The sequence below is a fragment of the Cnephaeus nilssonii genome (assembly GCF_951640355.1).
Source record: "Cnephaeus nilssonii genome assembly, chromosome: 4".
NCBI lineage: Eukaryota > Metazoa > Chordata > Mammalia > Chiroptera > Vespertilionidae > Cnephaeus > Cnephaeus nilssonii.
The window spans coordinates 108573560-108593496 of record NC_137075.1 but is presented as its reverse complement, the minus strand read 5'-3'; the positions used below and the strand labels follow the sequence as shown (position 1 = coordinate 108593496).

Sequence of the window (19937 nt, the reverse complement as noted above, 5' to 3'; positions counted from 1 at the left end):
GTGGCCCATGGCCACTGGCCGCACTCTCAGGGCAGCTGTGCGGGCGACAGGCACCGGACGGTCTGGGAGACAGCCAGGAGCCTCGCCAGACACTCGGGAGGCGGAACGCCCCGGAAAGGGCCGAGCTCTGCGCCGCCGACACGGACGCGGCTGCGGTCTGACTAAGGCCAGGGCTGGCCGAGGGCTGCCTCACCTGGACGTGGCTCCCCAGATGGCCATGCCCACAGCAGGACCCCCAGCGGCCACAGGGCAGGCTCCTGGCCACAGAACCCAGAATGCCCTGGGCCCTCGGAGCCCTGGGTCCCACCTCCAAAGACCACCCCTCCGGCCAGGGCCGGCGCCTCCTCCAGCACCCCCTGCCCCGCCTGCCCCTGCTCTCCCCACCCTGGACTATGTGGGCCACAGATGGGCCCCCACCGGCCCAGACCCCCGTGTGCCCCGTGTGACGGGCCCTGTCGGGGATTCACAGCACGTCCCCCCGAAGCGTTTAATGCTACTGCCCAGTCCCAGGGCTACCGCTAATGACCGATGCCCCGGTTCAGGGGAAATTACCTCATCTGAGTCCTCAAGTCCTATTTACGGTTCTAATAATCTCCCCATCGACCGCCAGGGCTGTCGCCTAATTATAAATCCATTCCCCCCACCGGAGGCGATCGATGCACCCATAAACGATCGGGGCCGTAAATGCCCACGTTTCATGGGGCACAGACCGTCACGGGCAGGGCCGCCCGGCAGGGGCCAGTGACCCCACCCGGGCACGGACTCCGGCTACACCAACCCCGCCCCCCCACTGCAGCTCACGACCCCCCCTCTGCCCCGGGTGCCCCGAGAGCAACCCCCAAGCCCTTTCCACCTGGCATTGGAGGCCCCGGCAAGACGTGCACGGGACTCCCTCCCCAGGTGAGGAGCCCCCTGACTATTCCCAGGGGCCTCCACGGTCCCCACCACACCTTGCACTGGGCCCCCATCTCCGACACCTCCCTCTGGGCCCAGGTCAACGCCACCTCCTCCAGGAAGCTCTCCCGAGCTGCTTCCCCACCTTGGCGCTGCTGCCGGCACATCCGGCCCGAGCAACCCAGCTCCCAGGCCAGGAGGCACCTGAATGCGGTGGGCTGGCCTCCCGCTGCCGGCCTTGCCCAGCAGACTAAGGGGAGGAGAGGAAGCTGCCGTGTGGGGCCCTGGGCGCACCGTCCCAGCTGAGACCGGTTCGGGTCCCGTTCTCCCCAGAGCTGTCCATGCCCCGTCCCCAAGCCGCCAGGAGCCGGGCCCAGGACGGCAGCGGCATGGGGCCAAGGCCTAGCAAGGCCAAGACCTCCCCACCCACGCTGACGTGCAACGTCAGTCCCCATCCCGCTGCCCTCAGAGGGGCCGGAGCCCGGGGGTGGGGGCGGGGCACTGAGACTGGACGGGGCTTTGCCCAGTCGCTGGGCCTGCCCCGTGTGCCCGCAGCCCCGCCGGGCACAGAGGCTGTGGCAGACGCCTGCCCCTCGCTCCGCCTCAGAGGCACTTGCTGGGCGAGCCTGCGGGCGGCCTGTAGGTCTGAGAAGCACCGAGCGATGTTCCCACAGCCACGCCTCTGTCCCAGGGCTGTGGGGCGGGCAGCCCACAGCGGGGCGCCCCCATGTCCCTGCTCACAGCTGTGCAGCCCAAGCCCCGCACCCTCCCCTCCCCCAGCCCAGTCCCCTGGCCCCGCCTCACCCTCCAGGAGGGACTCCAGCCTCCCCTGGCCGCTCCCTCTGCGGGAGCCCCTCCCCCTCCTCCTCTGCGTGGAGAAGCCCCACCCCGGACACGGCGTGTTCTCCCCTCAGCCCACCCTCTCCTGACCCCACCCCCGAGTGGCTTCATCTCGGACTGCGGGGCTGACCCCGGTCAGGGCCCTCCCTGGGAACACCGGGCCCAGGTCCGTGGCCCCACGGGTGCAGGGCTGGTTCCCGAGGCCATGCCCCTGCTGCGGGGACCGCCTGGTGGCCAGCAGGGGGCTGGGGGGACAGGCATCTGCCACCGACTGAAAAGAGGAGGCTCCTGAGAACAGGCCCCGTGGCAGCGGCCCAGACCTCCCTGCACCCCAGCTCACGTCCCCTGTCCGTGGGGCAGGTCTGGGTCCCCCCAGCCACGCCCCTGGGGGCAGCCTGGCCTGGCAGGAGAGCTCAGAGAGGGGGGGACCAATGGGGACCCTCCTCGTGCGGAAATGTTCGCCCCGCCCCCAACCCCCGAGGATGAAGAGCTGACCTCGTCCCAGGAGTCCACGGGGCCCTCCCACCAGCCCACAGTGCCACCACCCAACCCCCACGCTGGCGCTGTGTGGACGCAACGCCCCGGGGGCACGAGAGGCCGCTGCCCACCGTGACCTGGCGGGCAGACCTGTGGCCTCAGGACTGGCCTGGGGCCGCCTCCACGCCCACAGCCCAGCACGGCCGGTGAGGTGTGGACACGGCCTCCCGGAGGGAACCCGGCTCGAACCCCCTGCCTGGCGGTGCCAGGGCCGCAGCCACCCGCCAGGGCACTCACCAGGCAGGACGGGGGCAGGAGGCTGTTGACCCTGGAGACGCTCCACACGCCCTCCAGGCACTGCTGAGCCTGGATGGTGACGGTGCTCAGCGCCCCGCCCAGGCCGGCGGGCGCCACGGAGACCTGGACGCTGGGCCCCGTGGGCCAGGCCAGCCCCTTCCTCCTGTCGGGCGCCCCTCGGCCCGGCGGCCTCCCGGCCGGGCCCGCCCCCGCCGGTCCATCCCTCGGGCCGGTCATGGGGCCGGGGCCGCCGTGCGGGGCGTCGAGGTCCTCCCGGCCGGCAGGGGCCTGCAGCAGCCGCAGGGCCTCGCGCGTGAGCTGGTTCAGGTGGGTGGCGCAGACGGCGCAGCGGCGCTCGGCCTCTGGGTGGCACGATGGCAGGGCCCCGGGCACCGGGAGCTTGTCGAGCAGCAGAGCAGAGAGGCAAGGGTCCTGGGGAAGAAGGGACAGTGGTCAGAGCCCAGCGCCAGGCCCCGCCCGCCCCGCCCGCCCCGCCGCGCCTCATCCACAACCGACTCACCAGCCCCGGACGGTTTCGCCTGCACCCGCCCTGCAGGAAAGCAATTACAGGCCCAGGTGCCCGGCACGGCCCACCTGCCCGCCGTCCCTACCGGGCGTGCTCACGCTAACGAGGCATCTGCATGTCCCCGACCGCCAGGCCACGAGCCGCCAAGGCCACGCGGCTGAGGAGCGGCCCAGAGGCTGCAGAGCGGGGCGGACGCCACCGGCCCTGGGCCGTCCACGGGTCAGCGCCCCAGGGCCGTCCACGGGTCAGCGCCCCAGGCCGTCCACGGGTCAGCGCCCCAGGGCCGTCCACGGGTCAGCGCCCCAGGGCCGTCCACGGGTCAGCGCCCCAGGGCCGTCCACGGGTCAGCGCCCCAGGCCGTCCACGGGTCAGCGCCCCAGGGCCGTCCACGGGTCAGCGCCCCAGGGCCGTCCACGGGTCAGCGCCCAGGGCCGTCCACGGGTCAGCGCCCAGGGCCGTCCACGGGTCAGCGCCCCAGGGCCGTCCACGGGTCAGCGCCCCAGGGCCGTCCACGGGTCAGCGCCCCAGGGCCGTCCACGGGTCAGCGCCCCAGGGCCGTCCACGGGTCAGCGCCCCAGGCCGTCCACGGGTCAGCGCCCCAGGGCCGTCCACGGGTCAGCGCCCCAGGGCCGTCCACGGGTCAGCGCCCCAGGGCCGTCCACGGGTCAGCGCCCAGGGCCGTCCACGGGTCAGCGCCCCAGGGCCGTCCACGGGTCAGCGCCCCAGGGCCCGGTGCGAAGCCCCGTCTGTTCCAGAGCCACAGCGGCTTCCCTGGTCCAACCGGGCGCGGCGGGCCTGGCGCCTGGACACCCTCTCCCTGCCTCTGCGAAGGCCCCGGCCCGTCGGGTCGGGAGGAAGGTGAAATGGGGCCGGCGCCAATGTCCCTGCGGATCCTCAGCAGTGAGCCGGGCAGCCCGCAGCGAGGCGGGAGGCAAGGCTCAGGCCCACCCAGGGGCCGTGCTGACTGGTGGCTGCCCCCTGCCCTCTGGGGGTGGGGGCGGGGACACGACACACAGGTCTCCCTAACCACGAGCCTGGAGTCAGAGAGGGCGAGGAGCGGAGGCCCCTGCCTAGCCCGAAGGTCAGAGAGGGCTTCCTGGAGGAAGTGCCACCTCTGACAGGACGATCCTCACTGGAGGGCCCACCCCTGCTCCTCCACTCCCCACCCGACTCTACTCACCACCCCCAGGACAGCCCTGCAGGGGTCGGCGTCGGGGTCTGAGCCCCTTCCCCGAGGGCTGAGCTCCGACCACAGGGGCCTGGCCGGGGCAGACCCTCGACGGAGCCTCGGCCCAGCCGGACACGGCCTCGCGCACCCAGACCTCCCAGTGCTGACCCAGCAGGCGGATCCCGAATGCGGGCCCGTCTCCCAGTCAGCCAGCACCCCGGCCCCTGGCCCGCACCCCCACGGCAGACCAGGGCCGCCCTGCCTCCCTGGCCACGGGCACCCTGCTCACCACTGGCCACACCCCCAAGCGATGGCCTGTGAGCCCAGCTGCCCTGCTGGCCACAGAAGGGACCAGGGCCCTCTAAACACAAGCCCCTCGGAGCTTGACTGTGGCGGCCCTGCCCGTGTCCACGGTGCCTGGGAAGCTCACACGCGTGACAGTGGGAGCAGCTGGCCTTGCTGTGAGGAGGCACCCCTCCGCACCTACGTCCCAGGACCACCCACACCCCAGGCAGCGGAAGCCACGGCGCTGTCCCCGCACACCTGGCAGGCAGGTGGGAGAAAGGGTGACCCGGCCACGCCTGGTCCCGCGGCCTGACCTGGTCCCGTGGAGGCCTGGACGGCTGGGCCGGGCGGCGGGAGGGCCGGGCGGCCGGAGGGCCGGAGCCTCTGCGAGCCGGGAGCCTGGCTGGGAATAGTGACCCTCCCTGCGCCGGCCTGGGGAGAGGCAGGAGGGGGACAGGAGCCCTGTGGGGGGCGCGGGGCTGGGGGCGGGGGCATGGAAACGCCTCGGCCACAGATGGAATCCAGACGCCGGCACGCCCCCCATTTCCCAGGTCCTGGCTCTGATTACTCTGGTTTTTCCACTCAGCAGGAGGCCACGCATGGTGGCGGGTGAGGGGAAGGAAGTGCCTGCTAGAGCCATTAACCCGACTTGAAAGGCGGCCCAGCCCCTGCCCGCCGGCCCCACAGCCATTGTTCTAGGGCCTCTGCCTGTCTTAGGGACCTCAGACCCCTAGGGGAGCCCTAGCCCCCCGCCATGGGCTACCAGGAGGAGGCAGGACGGGGGCGGCTGACCCGGGCACCCCCCGCAGGCAGCCAGGCACAGGCGGGAGAGGCGACAGGAAGCCAAAGCAGCACACCCACCCCGCCCCAGCCCCCACCCTGCCCCCCGCCCCCAGCCCCAGCCCCCACCATGGTCCCCCCACCCCGGCCCTGCCCCCAACTGTGTCGTGAGGAATTCAGACAGCAGCTGTCAGGAGGCCCCGCCCACTCAGGCCTGGGCACTAATCAAAGGCCCTGGAGAGTGGGGAACAGCCTGGTCACCTGCTCAGCCCGGGTCCCCCCCCCGGGTCCCCCGACCCCCGCCCTGCTCCCACCAGCCCTTCCCTGACAGCCTCAGGCACGGGGGGGGGTGGGGGTGGGGGGGCCATGATCAAAGCCCAGCCCAGCCCCCTCTCCGGGCCCCCTCCTGGCTGCGGAGCCGGGCTGCGGCTCCCGGCCCGGAGCAGGGGCCAGCTCTCCCGCCTTTGTCTCAGGTCACACAGAGGCCCCGGGAGAGACCTGCCTGGGGCGACCATGTGAGCCCCACCCTGAGCCTCCCTGCAGGGTGGGCCCATCCCCCATCCCCCCAGGGAGCCCGGCACCTCCAGAAAGACAGTCATCACCCCGCTGCAAAATATTACTTTTCATCTCCTCCTTGTGACCTGATTACACAGGTATTTTACTTGCATTTGAAAGCGTTTTTCTTAATTTGATTCAATTTAGCATCGTACACCGCCACCCGGGCGTTCGGGAGCCTCCCCCCTTGAAAATGGCTTTGCACTCCAGCCGGTTTCTGGGTCTCTAAGTTGCTCTAATCCCTCCATCTTCCCAGCTGGGCCCAGAGGCTCCTCCCAGCCCGCCCCCCCCCCCCCCCCCCCGGGAGCTGGGCAGGAGCTGACCACACCCCACTGAGGCCACCAAGAGGGATGGGAGGGGTCTGCTCCCCAACTCAGAGAAGCCCCGAGACCTCAGAGCTGTGGGACAGCCCTCTCCAAGTCCTCATCACCCCGTCTTTAGAAAGGGGGCCCCAGAACCCAGAGGGAGGGCCACTGGGAGGGCAAACAGACCAGGTGCCCAGCCTGGAGGAGTGCCCGAGCCCAGGGTCCCCTCCCTGGGTCGGGGTGAGCCTGCAGGTGTGGGTGAGCTTGGGTCCAAGCTAGGGTCCTCCTCGGGAGCCCCTCTGCCTTACCCCTCCCCCCAGCACAGCCCCTTCCTCCCCTCCCCCCAGCTCAGCCCCTGCCTCCCCCCCCAGCACAGCCCCTGCCTCCCCCCCAGCACAGCCCCTTCCTCCCCTCCCCCCCCAGCACAGCCCCTGCCTCCCCCCCAGCACAGCCCCTCCCCCCCCCCCCCCCAGCACAGCGAGCAGAGCCAGCAGTGACCTCGCAGCAGCCGCTGCTTGCTGCTTCCGGAGTTGACAACAGGTCCAGGAAGGGACCCCTGCCCCGGGCCAGGCCCCGCCCCTGACTCTGCTGTCCAGGACGGAGGACATTCCGATGTCGCGTGCAGCCTGGCTGGACGGGGGCAGGTCAGGGGTCAGGGCTCAGTTTTCCAGCTGGAAACCGCCAGCCTGTGGCCGGCCTCTGGGCGGCCCCGGCCCCTCCCTCCCACCGGGCATCTCACCGAGGGCCCACCTCCCAGCCGAGGCCCTGCCGCCCGAGGCCGGTTCCCCGGGACCCAGAGACCCACAGCGGGACCCAGAGACCCACAGCGGGACCCAGAGTCCCACAGCGGGACCCAGAGACCCACAGCGGGACCCAGAGACCCACAGCGGGACCCAGAGACCAGAGCGGGACCCAGAGACCAGAGCGGCCCCCCTGCCCACAGCCAGGCTCCCTGTCCCACAGCCCAGCCCCTCGGCCTGAAGTCCTGAGGCCCGGGCTGACCCAGGCTCCCTCTCTGCCAGGGGGAGGGGGGCAGGGGGCACCGCCCAGCCCACCCAGCACTGACCAGCACCGTCCCCACGGCCCTGTGCCAGCCAGCCGGCCGCTCGGGGCACACACTAGGGCATTGAGACCCCTCTCCTCAATGGGGTCCCCTGTCCTCTGCCCCACACCACTGAAGGGCCCGGAGCTGAAGGCCAGAGCACAGGCCAGCCTTCGCGGGTGGGGGCGGGGTGGCAGGGAGATGGCCTCCTCGGGACCCCGCCGCTCAGGGGAGGGGCTCGGCACGTTGCGGGGCCTGGACTCACCCAGACTCACTCCAGCCAGCACCGTGGGTGCGGGTGTGGGCCTGACCCTCATCTGAACATGGCCAGGGCCGGGCACCACCCTGCAGGCAGTCCTCAGCAATCACCCACCGCCAGGCTCCCCCCAGGCTCCCACCCCCCTGCGCTGGCGGGATCAAGCCCCTCAGAGTGCCGGGCGCCCGCCTCCAGACACCCACCCCACTGGGAACTGCCCCACTTGCTGGCTGCCACGAGCATGCCCCCTTGACAGATCGGGGTTCAGAGAGGCTAAGACACTTGGCTCAGGCCACACAGCCGAGTTGGAGCTCAAAGTGTGGGAGGCACAGGAAGGGATGGGGCCAAGGAGCGGGCCCCAGGGACAAGCCCAGGAGGGCTGGGCTGAGCCCAGGGCGGACATGACGGGGGGAGGGGGGCAAGCTGAGATGACTGACCGACGCCCCCTGGTTTGGACAGGCCCAGGGTATGGGGCGGGCGGGGGTCCAGGAGCCAGTGCTGGGCTGTGGCCTGGCACCCAGGGGGCGGGGAGGACCAGGCATTTGGGGAGGGCCATCCTGCAGCCCACACCCCTGAGCTGGGCACGAGGCAGGGCCAGTGCCTGGCACGCTCCGCCTGGAAACGCGGGTCAGGGGTGAACGCACGCAGCGCTGTAAGGCCATCATCTGAGACCGGACACGGCGGGCGTGGGGCGGCCTGGCGCTGGGCGAGCAACACCACGAATCCGCCAGCCCCGGCGCCTGGCTGAGCCGCTCCCCCGCCCACAGCCTGGGGTGCTGCCAAGGGCCTCCCACAGAGCACCAGGCACCTCGAATGAATGCGGGGTCCCCCAGCCACAACACGTGACCCAGAAGTGAGAGCGCCCCTAACCCGGGGCAGTCAGTCCAGGGACCTGCTCACACGAGGAGGCTGAGACCCGGAGGCAGCGGCAGTGCAGGTGGGGGGCGCGGGGGGGAGATGGCCCAGCCCCCCTCCGTCCAGGAGAGTCTCACAGCTGGGAGTTCACCGGGAGGGAGGGAGGGAGGGAGGGAGGGAGGGAGGCCCGGAGCGCAGAGCTTGGGGGGGACAAGGAGGACCGGCCTGGGCGCCCGGCCGCTGCCACTGGGACCCTGACCAGGGACGACCCAGCATCGCTCCCACTCCCCTCCCCCACATGGAGGGGGCACTCACGGTGCCCACACCCTCCTGCACAGAACCTGCGGCGGCTCCCAGGAGACGCAGCACGGACTAAAGACAGGACCCGCGGCCACAGCCACATCAGCACCAACAGGAGGGACCGGCTCCCGCGGACAGTGAGACAGGGCCGGTGGCTGGTGGGAGCTGGAGAGCTGTGAGCCTCCTGGCAGGCAAAGGAAAATGGAAACTAGACTCTCCTTGCTATTTAAGAAAAGACCCAGCTCGCCCTGGCTGGTTGCTCAGTGGTTAGAGCGTCGGCGGGTCTTGGGGTCCATTCCCGGTCCAGGGCACGTACCCCGGTTCCAGGCTCAATCCCTGGCCCCAGGCGGGATGGGATGCGTGTGGGAGACAATCTATGTGTCTCTCTCGCATCGATGTTTCTCTCTCTCTCTGTCCCCTCCTCCCTCCCCTACACTCTCCAAAAAAATCAATGGAAAAAACATCCCAAACCCCCAGGCCAGGCTCTGAGCAGCCTGAGGTTCAGGGGTGACCTCCCTCCCTGACCCCCTCCCCTCAGCAGAGGGACAGCCAGGCGGGTCACAGCCCAGGCCCCTGCTCAGCCCCACCTCCGACGGCAGCTGGGCTCCTCGGCCAAGAACCGCAGCTCCTGGCAGCGCCCGCCTGGCGCTCCCGAGGCCCCACCTCTGCCCTGGCTGAGGCCCAGAGGGCACCCCCCGGCCCTCACCCCGAGACCCGGAACCAGCACAAGACCAGGGGAGCGCAGGAGCCAGTCGCTCCACCCTGGACACGGTGGGTCCCCGGGGACATGGAGGCCCAGCTGGAGAGGGGCCGGCTGAGGTCACACGGCGAGGAAGCCAGGCCTGGCCAGCCGCCCTCTCCCCTGGCAGGTCCGTCCCCCGAGTGGCCTGGGAGCCCGGAGTCCCGCAGACGGATCCCTTCTCGGCTGAGTCACCCCGTCCCCTGCCAGCTGGGAGCCTGCCCGGCAGCCCCAGGGAGTGCCGCCCCTTCACACCTCCGGCGGCTCCGGGGCCTGCCAGCACCTGGCTCCGCGGGTGCCCGCCCTGGAGCCCGAAGGCAGGCGCTGCGGCCCCGGCTCCGGGTGGTCCCAGGAGCTGGTGCAGCTCAGGCCAGACGCCAAACAGCTGGGGGAGGGGGCGGGGACGCTGACCCCGCCCGGCAGCACACGGCCAACGCCAGCTGGGCTCCGCCGCCCTGCCCACCCAGGGCCACCGCCATCAGACGACAGACCCAGGACCCCCCACCCCCACCCCGCCACACCCCCGTGAAACCTGCAGTGGGCGCGTGGAGACGGGCGGGGCAGCCTCCCGGGGGGACGGACAGCTGCTGGACCGCCGTCCCCAGGCCAGGCCCAGAGCCGGGAGGAGGGGCTCTGGCTTCCAGCCCCAGGGCCGGGGCAGCAGGACGAGACCCCTGCCAGACCCGCTGGGGGAGGGGGAGGGAGGTCTGCAGGCGCTAAATGAGAATTGATCGCTTTGCCCAGGGGGCGCTAATCAATGCAGCACCTGTATTGACACCTCGCACGCCGGATGTCCCTTCACGGGGCTCCAGAGGAGGGCCCCCTCTGCCGCCTCCGTCACGGCCCATCTGGGTGGCAGCTGGACCAGATCCCCGCCAGGACCCCGCCCCCCCGGCTGCCAGGAGCAGGCTGCGGCCTCGGTGGGCTGGGAGAGGGCTGGCTGGCCCCGCTGCCCTGGGGTGAACTCAGCAGGCGCAGGGGGAAGGGCCTGGCCACTCATCGTCCCGCAAACGTGGCGGGTGACCGGCCCCGCGCTGCCCTGCACTCGGGCACAGTCCACGCCGTGGCCGAGGAGGTGGCCGGGGCTGAGGAAGGCCAAGGCGGGGGGGGCCCTCCTGAGGAGGCTGGGTAGGGCTGGAGCGGGGAGCCTGGATGCATGTGGGGGGCCCAGACCGCTGTGCTGTGAAGTCAAAGAGAGGCGGTCAGCAGGGCCTGAGTCCCCTGCCGCGGTCAGCTGCCACGGGACAGAGGGGGAAACCAAGGCAGGCACAGAGCAGCACAGGAGACGAAGGCTTTACACCCAGGCCCACTCTGATCGCCACCCCCACCCGCCCACCCCGCGCCCCGCCCCCAAAGACCCGTCACAGACCCTCCGGCCGCATCAGCAGGGCTAGGTGTGCAGCCGCCTGAGCTGGGCCCCACCCGGTGCATGCCCCTGTGTCCTGGGTACAGAGAGGGACGCGGAGGCCCAGGGTCTCGGCGCACCTGCCCAGCGCCCCACAGCAGGGACCTGTGAGCTGGCAGGAGGGTGGGCGGGGGCCCCTGGGGTCTACCCCAGACCAGTCTGAGCCTCACAGGCCGCCCAGCAGCGGGAGCCCGGCCAGCCCGGACCCAGCAAGCTAACAGGCCCCTGTGGGCTGAGCGCGGGCCTCATGAAGTCATCTCCTGAGGAGACGCGCGCAAGCCCCGAGGGAAACGCCTAGAAGCAGGCCTGTGCGCGGGCTCGCCCTGCCCGCCGCCCGGGCCCTCCCGCCCCAACCAGCAGCAGCAGCAGCTGCCTGTGCGCCTGTCCATCCGGACACGCCTCCCGCCTTCCCTGAGGGAAGCCCCGGGCAGGCTGGCCGGGCTGCAGGCTGCAGGTCAGCCGGGACAGGGGGGTCAGGGTCCACAGGACAGGGGCACTCGCCAAGGCCCGGGGTTGCAGGCCCAACCCCCATGCCCCGTGGTCCAGGCACCTACGCCCCCCATGGCCCTGCCCCATCCTCTCTAGACGAACAGCGGACAAGGGGCCTTCCCTCCCCAGCACAGCGCCCCACAGGGCGGACAGCACCCCCAGCCCAGCCCTGGGGCTGCCCATGGACACGGGAAACAGGGGAGGGGCTGCAGAGCAGGAACAAAGCCTGGGGCCCTGGTCTGCCCAGTGAGCGGGTGAGTGGGCCACTGGGCGCCAGGGGAGACAGGGGCAGGGTGAACCCACCTGGCACTGGGGCGAACCAGTGTCGAAGGCCTAACTCAGGAGAGGCCGGGGAGGAGGAGGGGGGAGGCCTGGGGCTTCGCTGATGAGCTGTCTGCAGAAAGAGACCACCAGCCCCCCTCCCCCCAGGGACCCTGGGATTGACCAGTGACTGGTGTGACCTGCAGCTCTCTCCATCAGAACCCCACCCGCCTTGGACCAGCTGGCCCCATGCCCAGGGCCACAGGCAAAGCCGGCTCCGGCAGAAAGCCCCTCCTCCGGCCGGTCTCCCCTGAGCTCCGGAGCAGACAGGCCCCAGGAGTCTGTCTTGAACGCGCCCTCCGAGGGCCTGAGGTCCGCCAGTTCCTTCCAACCCGGCTCAGTCATCTGGGCACAGCGCTTGGCACGGCGTCACCCTCGTCACAGCGGAGGGGGAGTCCAGCCCCACCCCAGGACGGGCCGCGGGTCCCCTCCCACCCCCCACAGAGAGCGCCCAGGGCAGGAACCAGACTCACGCCCCCCCCCCCCCCCCCCGCCTGCCCTAGACGGGGACACACAGGGGACACACGGGAACGCGAGGGACTCCAGGAGCCCGGGTCCCGCCCCGCCCCCGCCGGGGCCTCCCGGGAACTATATTTAGGTTCAGCGGGGCCTCTGTGCCTTCCCGGGAGGAACCGCCCTCCCAGGCTGAGGTCGCGGAAGGGCTTCCTCTGTAGACCCCCACCTTCCCGGTCGCCAACTTCCAGGGGCATTGTTCCTCGAACAATGGTCCCGGCTCCTTCCAAGGCCCGGGCCAGCCCATTGGATGCAGGGTGCCCCCCACCCCCCACCCCAACACCTTGGCCGCTGGGCCCGAAGCCTGGGGAAGCCAGGGGCCCAGCCACTCAATTCCCAGATGGGTGGCCGCTGCCTAGGGGGCAGAGCGTCCCACACACAATTCTCACCCATGGGGCTAGGAGGGGGCAGGCAGGGGCCCCCCTCTCCTTCCAAGCCCTCCTGCCCCAGGTGTACAACTTCCAGACACCGGACGGAGGCCCTGGGGCGCCCAGGGCACCATCACACCAGGAACCCCGCGGCTGGCAGGGCAGGGGCTGCCCCGCCTGGGTGGAGTCCCTGCCCTCGCCCTCCCCCTCCCCTCCCCTCCCCTCCCCTCCCCCTCCCCAACTGACCCCGGCTCCAGCTGCAGCAACGCCCACCCACCCCCTCCAACCCCACCCCCAACTCCTACACCTGGTTGCAGACGGGGAAACTGAGGCCCCCAGAGAAGGGACTGGCCAAAACCACGGGCAAGGTCACATACCCGGAGGGGCGTCCCGGGCCCGCTGACCAGCTTCCAGGCCTGTCGCTTGAGCTCGGCGAGCTTCGCGTGGCAGTGGCGGCACCAGCCAGCTCCGCCGGCCGAGTGGCCCTGCTCGGCGCCTGCCCCGGCGCCCTCGGGCGCAGGGCGGCTGCCGCACGGGTCCTGCTCGGGCCCGGCGGGCCGCCTCTTGCAGGGGGGCAGGTCCCCGGGCTGCAGCGGCTCCCGGGCCGGGCCAGCCTCCACCACCTGCGGGAAGTGAGTGCGGAAGGGGACCGTGAGCCCAGGCCGCTGCGGCAGGACCCCGCCGCCCAGCAGCCGGGACCCCAGCCCCCAGCGCGTCCGGACCCCCACCAGCCCCGCCAGTGACACCCTCGGCAAAGTTAGGAGCGCCGGGCGCGGACCTGCCGCCCACACCAGGAGGTCCGGAAGGGTGCTCCCGGCAGGAGGCCCCGCGGCCCCTGCGCCCCCTCCAGGCCCAGCCCCTACCGGGCGCCCCGCACCCCGCGACCATCTCCAGCGTCTAGAACTCTGTGCCGGGGCGCCCTCCGGCCCCGTCGCCCGCCTCCCGCTCGGGCCCGGCCGCGCGTACCGCGGGGTGCGCCGCGCACAGGGGGGCGCCGAGGCTGCCCATGGCCCCGACGCGGGAAGGGCCGCGCGGCTACGTGACCCGGCCCGGGGGCGCCCCCATGGTCCCGCCCGCCGCTCCGAAGTTGGCGGCGCGGGCGGTAGAGTGGCGGAGAGCGCGCGCAGGCGGCGGGAGCGCGGGCGGGAGGCGGGAGGCGGGCCGGGGGCGGGGCCCGGGCCGGGGGCGGGGCGCGGGGAGGGCTGCCCCGCCCCCCTGCCCTCCGCTGGGCGGTGGGGAGCGGAGGGGACCCTGCCCCGCCGCGCGCCCCTCCCACTCCGAGGACCCCAACTAGTTGGGCGAGTCCCAGGCCCGGGGAGGGGCGCCGGGGGCCGCTCTCAGACTCGCGGGACGCGCCCGCACATGCGCCTTCCTGCTCTTTGGCCGGGACACGGGGGTCTGCGAGTCTCCGCGGAGGCACAACGCACTCCTCACTTTACCCGCGCGAAACTGCGGCCCCGGCCCGGAAGGTCGTGCCCCAAGTCACACCGGAGGTGGGACGAGGAAGGGGCCGGATCCGGGCCCCAGAGTCCCAGTCGCTTCCTCCTGCAAAGCCGGTGCACGCCGCGTGTCGCCGGCCACGCGCGGGTGACTGACTCCGCGGTGTGCGCCTCGGCACGTGCAATGCCCCTGGCAAGGTCCCCGTGTCTCGGCGTGTCTGCGAGCGGCACGCGTGTCTTTGCAGCCGCGCGTGTGCCAGAAGGTCGGTGTGCGAGTTGTGTGCCCGGGAAGCGGGAGGCGGCGGCGCGGCTGGCCCCGGGCTGTGCGCGGGACCTGTTGTCAGCCGGCCCGGCAGATGGGAGCTGAGCTCCGGAATTAATTGCCTGTTTGTCTCCGGCTGGGAGGTCTCCCTCCCCCTCCCCCGTCTCCGGCGACCAGTTGCTCGCGCTCCAGCTCAGCCCTCGGAGTCGCCGCTATCCGAGGCGGCGGGAGGTCCTGGGCCCCGTTCCGGGTCAGCCCGAAACCTGGGTCAGGCTGGGCGGGCGGGGATGCCCGCCTTCCCGTGACGCGAGCGACCCCTGCTGGCCGCCGGAGCCGGGAGAGGGACCTGGCGCCGCTGCTCCGGGGCGCGGAGGCGCTCCCCGGGGCCCAGGGGCTGTGGTCCAGGCGGAGACCGCGGCCCGCGGCTCCCCGCGCGCACAGAGAGGCCCACGCACACGTCAGCGGCGCTCCCGCCTCTCCTGCGCCCCTCAAAGCTGCCTTCTTCATTGCGTCTTACCCACCACCCCTTTCCTGGGAAAGTGCTCCCCACCCGCGCAGGCACTCTCCCCAAAGAGAGGCGGATCGTCTCCCCCTGGCGTTCCGAGTTGTTTCCGACCTGTACGTGGCGGGAGTGGGGCGGGGGACAATGTGGGAAGGGGCTCCCCACTCTCACACCGAGTGAGGTCCCACAGCCTCCCGTCCCTTAACACCCAGCCCGCGGGCCAGAAGCTCGGTGTCAACACAGCCTCGCTGAGGACAGCAGGCGTCAGCCCGCATCCGGATCCGGGTACCTGGGACACCACCGATGCGGGCCCCCCTCCCCCATTGCCTGCAGACAGCACCGCCCCCGCCCCTCAGCTGCTCTGGGCCCCCCGCCCCCCCCCCACACACTCACACACACACACACTCACACACACACTCACACACACACACTCACACTCACTGCCCACATGCGCTCCCCGGAACACCGACCCGGAGCCCCGGTCCTAAGACCAGGGCCGGCCACACCCGCAACTTCGGGTGTCCACACGCACCACGGCGGCGCTTCGGGAAGCACACGCTCCCACCCCACACCCGGGTCCCCCGAGGAGACGGGACACAGCCCCGCAGATTCCGGAAGTGCACGCGGGACGTGGAGTCACCTAGGGACTCGGGCTCAGCCACCAGCCTCCGACTCCATGCCTCGCCCACCCAGCCAGGCGCGCGGTGGGACCCCGAGTCCCAGCGCTGCGCTCTCCGCCCCGGCCGACCGCCTCCGGCTCAGGACGCAGCCCGGAGAGGAGAGGGAGATGGGGCGGCACCGATGGGGGGGCGGGGAGTGGGCCCGCGAGTCCCGCCGCTCAGGACCGGTGCCTCCTTCCCCGCGCCGCACCCTGAGCCGCGGGAGCCGCGCCGCAAAGTCGCGGGACAGCGCCTCTGCCGCCAGCGGTCCCGCCGCCCGCCCTCACCTTGGCTCGCCGCCGCAGGAGGTGGTTGGTGAAGCCCAGGATGATCTCCGAGTCCAGGCAGAGCGCCCCCATCTCCAGCAGGCTGGGCGCCTTGCGGGGCGCGCCGCGGGGCTGCTCGGGCGGCCCAGGCAGCGCCATGGAGGAGCGGAGCGCGAGGAGCGGCTCCCAGCTCCTCCCGCCGCCGCCGCCACCTCCCCGCCCGCGCGCTCACTGGCCGCGCGCCCGCCGCCGCCGCCGCGCCCCGCACGGCGCAGAGCCGCCTGCCAGGCCCCGATCCTCGGCGGCCCGCGCCCGCTGCACCTGCGCTCGCTTCGCGCCGCGCGCCCCCGCGCTTCGGCCCCGCCCGCCAGCGCCGACAGCGCCCCCTCCGCCCCGGCGGCGAGCCAGATACCCCGACACGCGCCCCCGAGGACGAGAGTGGGGAGGGGACGAGGGCCCCGCTCGCTGTGCGTCCTCATCCCCCTGCCTCGCACGCCCCTGCCTGGTGCCACGGCCCCGCGGCTCACGGAGGGAGGTGGCCGCGCTGCTGAGCTGGGCTCCGAGAAACCTCAGCCGACAGGGGGCGTATCGCAGGCCCTTCCCCCTCCCCCCGCCCCCCCCCCTCTCCAATCAGTCCCGGAGTCTCCGCGCCTGGGGTCCCAGTCCCTGGAGACGTGTCCGGAGCACAGTGACCTTGATCTCCCCACTCTGCCCTGTTAGCCCCCACACCACGCCGCAGCCTCGGTCTATGGACCCCAAGGCCCACCCCCCAGGACCCCAGAGCAGCGCAGTGGGACCTCTGCCCCGCTGTGCTCCACTCCAAAACCCCGATTCCACCGCCACCCGCAGCCTTCTCTGCCCTGGACCCGGACCCCCCGGGCCGCTCCAGTAACTCCCTGCGGCTCCAGGGTTCGGTCTCGGCTCCTGGCGCGGCCACATCTGGTCGGAATGACGGGCGGGGCGCTGCCTGCCCGGCTGCAAACTCAGGCCCGGGTCCCGCGCTCCTGCTGCGCGCGCTGTGCCCGGCCGGTCTCGCGTGCTCGCAGGCGCCCCCTGCGGGCGCAGGCGGAGCGCGCCAGCCGCCTGCTCGGGGAGAGCGGAGCGTAGAGGCCGGGTCGCCTAAATAAGCTAGGCCCGCGGGAAAGGTTTGGGGAGCGAAGGGGTCAGGGAACACTCCCGGGGAGATGGGCCTTGATGGGGCCAGTGCGTAAACGGCCAGGCGCGGAGAAGACTGAGAAAGGGGGCCCGGAGGTCAGGACGCTGGGGCCTCTCAGAGGGCAGGACAGGACAGCTTGGCTGGGGTGCTATGGCTGCGCCCTTTCCCATGGAACCTCCCTACCCGCCCCCTACTCACCGGGCTCCTCCCCTGACTCCCCCAAGTGGCAGCTGGAGTGTGTGTCTCCACTCCCTTACCCCTCCCCACTCCCCACCTCCTTCCTACCCCCTCACACACACACACCAGCTCATCATAAACACATTCCTGGGCCACAGAGTTCCCCCCCCCCCCAGGCCTCTGGTCAGGAGCGAGGGCCACCCCTGGCCTGGGGCAGAGATCAGGACAAGCCAAGGGGGGTGGGGGGTCCCCTCGTGCCCCCTCCTCCCTGTCCCTTTTCCGTCGCCCCCTGCCGGCCCCTCTGTTCTGGATTGGGAGGAGCTAGGCTCCTGGAGGCTGACCTGGGCCCCCACCTTCCTCCCTCCTCCCCCCACCCCCGCCGCCCCGTCCCCCCGCCGCTGGCACCCAGGAGCCTGTCCTGACCCCTCCTCTCCTCCAGGCCCCTGAGCCCCGGGAGGGGCCTCCTCCGGGACCCGGCGCCCTGGGAGGAGCCGCCACCGTCTCAGCGGGTTGATTAAAGCCATCACAGGGTTGTTGTGAACATTTAATTTACCAGGCGCCCGGGCGGCCAGAGCTGCCCCCGGGGAAATCTAGGCCCTGGAGCACTGAGGCAAGCCTCACCCCTGCGCAGCTCAGACCCATTAATGGCTGGACTCGCCTCCCAACCAGGCGGTGGCGACACCTCGGGAAGGCAGGGGGACACGGGGCTGGAGGGTCAGGTTCCTGCACAGGCCTGGGGAGACGAGTCCTCACACCCCTCCCCCCACCTGCTGGGGACATGGGGACCACACACACACACACATACACACACACACACACATGCACATGCATTCCACACGCAGACAGTCCCTCCTGGGCCCACCCAGCCAGCTTCCAAGAAGGGACCGGGCCTTCCAGCCTGCAATTGGAGAGCCGGGAAGGAGACCTGGCAGCAGTCACAGCGACGGTGGGAACCTGGGCCGGGGGGAAATGGACAAAGTGGACGCAGGACCAAAGCCAGGGCTCGTCTTCGGCCGGCGGACTGAAGGGTCCTGGGTTCTTTTTGGGTCAAGGGCACGGACCTGGGGTGCAGGCTCCTCCCCGGCCCGGGCCCTGGTTGGGCACATGCAGGAGGCAACCAATTGATGTGTTTCTCTCACATCGATATTTCTCTCTGTCTTTCCCTCTCTCTCCCACTCTCTCTAAAAATCAATGGGGAAATATCCTCGGATGAGGAATTTAAAAAAACACCAGGGCTCGTGCAAAGTCGCCCCAAACACAATGTGCACATGACCGGGACCCTCCCTGGCAGCCACGCGGAGCCCGCGAGAGTCCTCCCCTCCGGGAGAGGAGAGGCTGGACTTCCCATTGTGCTGTGGGGTGTTTAACCAGAACAGGCAGGATTTGGTAAGGAGCTAGGAGGGCTTGGAGTGCCCAGGCTGCCAGACAGTGCCCAAGGTCCCGTGCCAGGACCACATTGGGCATGGACCCATCCTCGTCCCCTCGAGGGTGGGAGGGTGAGACCTTCTCCCTCATCTCAAGGTGCTTCCCCAGGGCTGGTCAGCTCACCAGGCCCCTGTCACACCACTCCTGGAGGCTGGGCTCCGTCCACGGTGGGGGGAGGATGCCTAGGGGAGCAGCCTGCGACCACAGCCCAGCGAGCCTCGGAGGGAAGCCACCCTGCTCAGCTATGGCCCGCCCCTCGCGGCTCTGAGGGCAGGTGTCAGGTGGGAGGGGGTGCTGTCACTGCACCAATCCTCCTTCAAGGGCATCTGCTGCTGGGGGAGTCGCATCCGTCAGGGGTACTCTCCTGACCCCCATTTTGCAGATGAGGAAACTGAGGCACAGAGTGGGGAACTAACTTGTCGGGACTCATCCCAGGCACTGCCCCGAGGCTGCCACCCTTGTGTTCTGCTGCGTCCTCCCTCCTGGGCGCCAGCGCCGGAAGGGTGTGACCTGGGAGCTCTCCGAAGGGGGCGGGGCAGGAGCGGGTGCAGAGGATGGTCAGCCCCGCCGCCACTGCGGGTGAGGGTTGGTCCGGAGGAGAGAGAGGCCCGCAGGGGCAGGCCGGCCTCTGGGGGTGGGTCACTCAGCCAGCTCACTGCCCTCCCGCCCTCTGCCCTCCCGGACCAGCTCCTCACATCCGGAGGCCCAGGCCCCGACTCAGCGCCGCGGGCGCCGCGGTTTCAGCACCTCGGCCAGCGCCCCGGCCGGGCCTCCTCCGGGGTGGACGGGGCTTCGGGGAGGGGTGGGGGGTGGTCCCTCCCTCATTTGCTCCTTCCTTCGCCCTGTGGATCGCCCCGAGTCCGCCTCGACTCCCACTGCTCTCGTCGCCCCGCTTTCTGTCTGCAGGACCCCCTGCCCCTAGAGGGTGTGTCCGCAGCCGGACCTCCTCTCAGCCCGCGCGGCTCAGGCCCCAGCCGGCCACCCACCTCCTTCCTGCGAAGCCCCCGCCCGGGGCTCTGCGCCCACTGCCGCCTCCTAGCGTCTGGTCTCCACACCGCAGCCGGGGGAGCACTTAAGAAGGTGGCAGAGTCTGCTCTGGCCCCAGCCTGCCCGCCGGGGCGCCCCCGTGGCATCTCCAGCTCTCTGGGCCCGTCTCCCACACCCTCTCCATGCCCAACCCCCAAGTCCTTACAGATCGCCTGCCCACTTTGCCTGGGCTTCTCCCTCACAGCTGGCCAACTCCGACTTCAGGTCAGAGTCGGGTGCCCCCTCTTCCAGCGAGGCCCCCAGCCCCAGGCAGGACGCGTCCCCCGTCCACAGCCGGGTCAGACTCACCTGCGGGCGCCCAGACTCCCGGGTGTCAGTGATCGTTTAAGGAAAGCAGGCAGGAAGGCGGGCAGACAGCAGGAGCAGACCCCTCCTCCCGACGCCCTGGGGTCAGACAGGGGGAGCCAGGACCCCTGGGTCCCCTCTGTGCTTACACAGCCACATCGGGACTGGGGGGCACTTCCACGCGCAGCCAGCAGGTGGCGCACCCGGGCCAGGGTCTCTGGTCGAAGGAAAGCATGTAAGCGATCACCTGGTCCCGGTTCCCTCTTATGCAGACAGGGAAACTGAGGCCCTGAGAGGGGCAGGG

The 19937-nt window shown here is 71.2% G+C and overlaps 1 protein-coding gene across 1 annotated transcript in view; it reads right to left on the bottom strand.

Moving 5' to 3' along the window:
- Positions 1-13519, bottom strand: part of KIF26A (kinesin family member 26A) — a 31948-nt gene extending 18429 nt beyond the window's left edge. Inside the window, exons 1-3 of the mRNA XM_079767988.1 lie at positions 13382-13519; positions 12793-13038; positions 2509-2940 (exon numbers count right to left, since the gene is read on the bottom strand). Coding sequence (XP_079624114.1) covers positions 2509-2940; positions 12793-13038; positions 13382-13423 — 720 coding nt within the window. The 5' untranslated portion in view covers positions 13424-13519. The remainder of the gene's footprint in view (positions 1-2508; positions 2941-12792; positions 13039-13381) is intronic.
- Positions 13520-19937: the final 6418 nt, after the last annotated feature.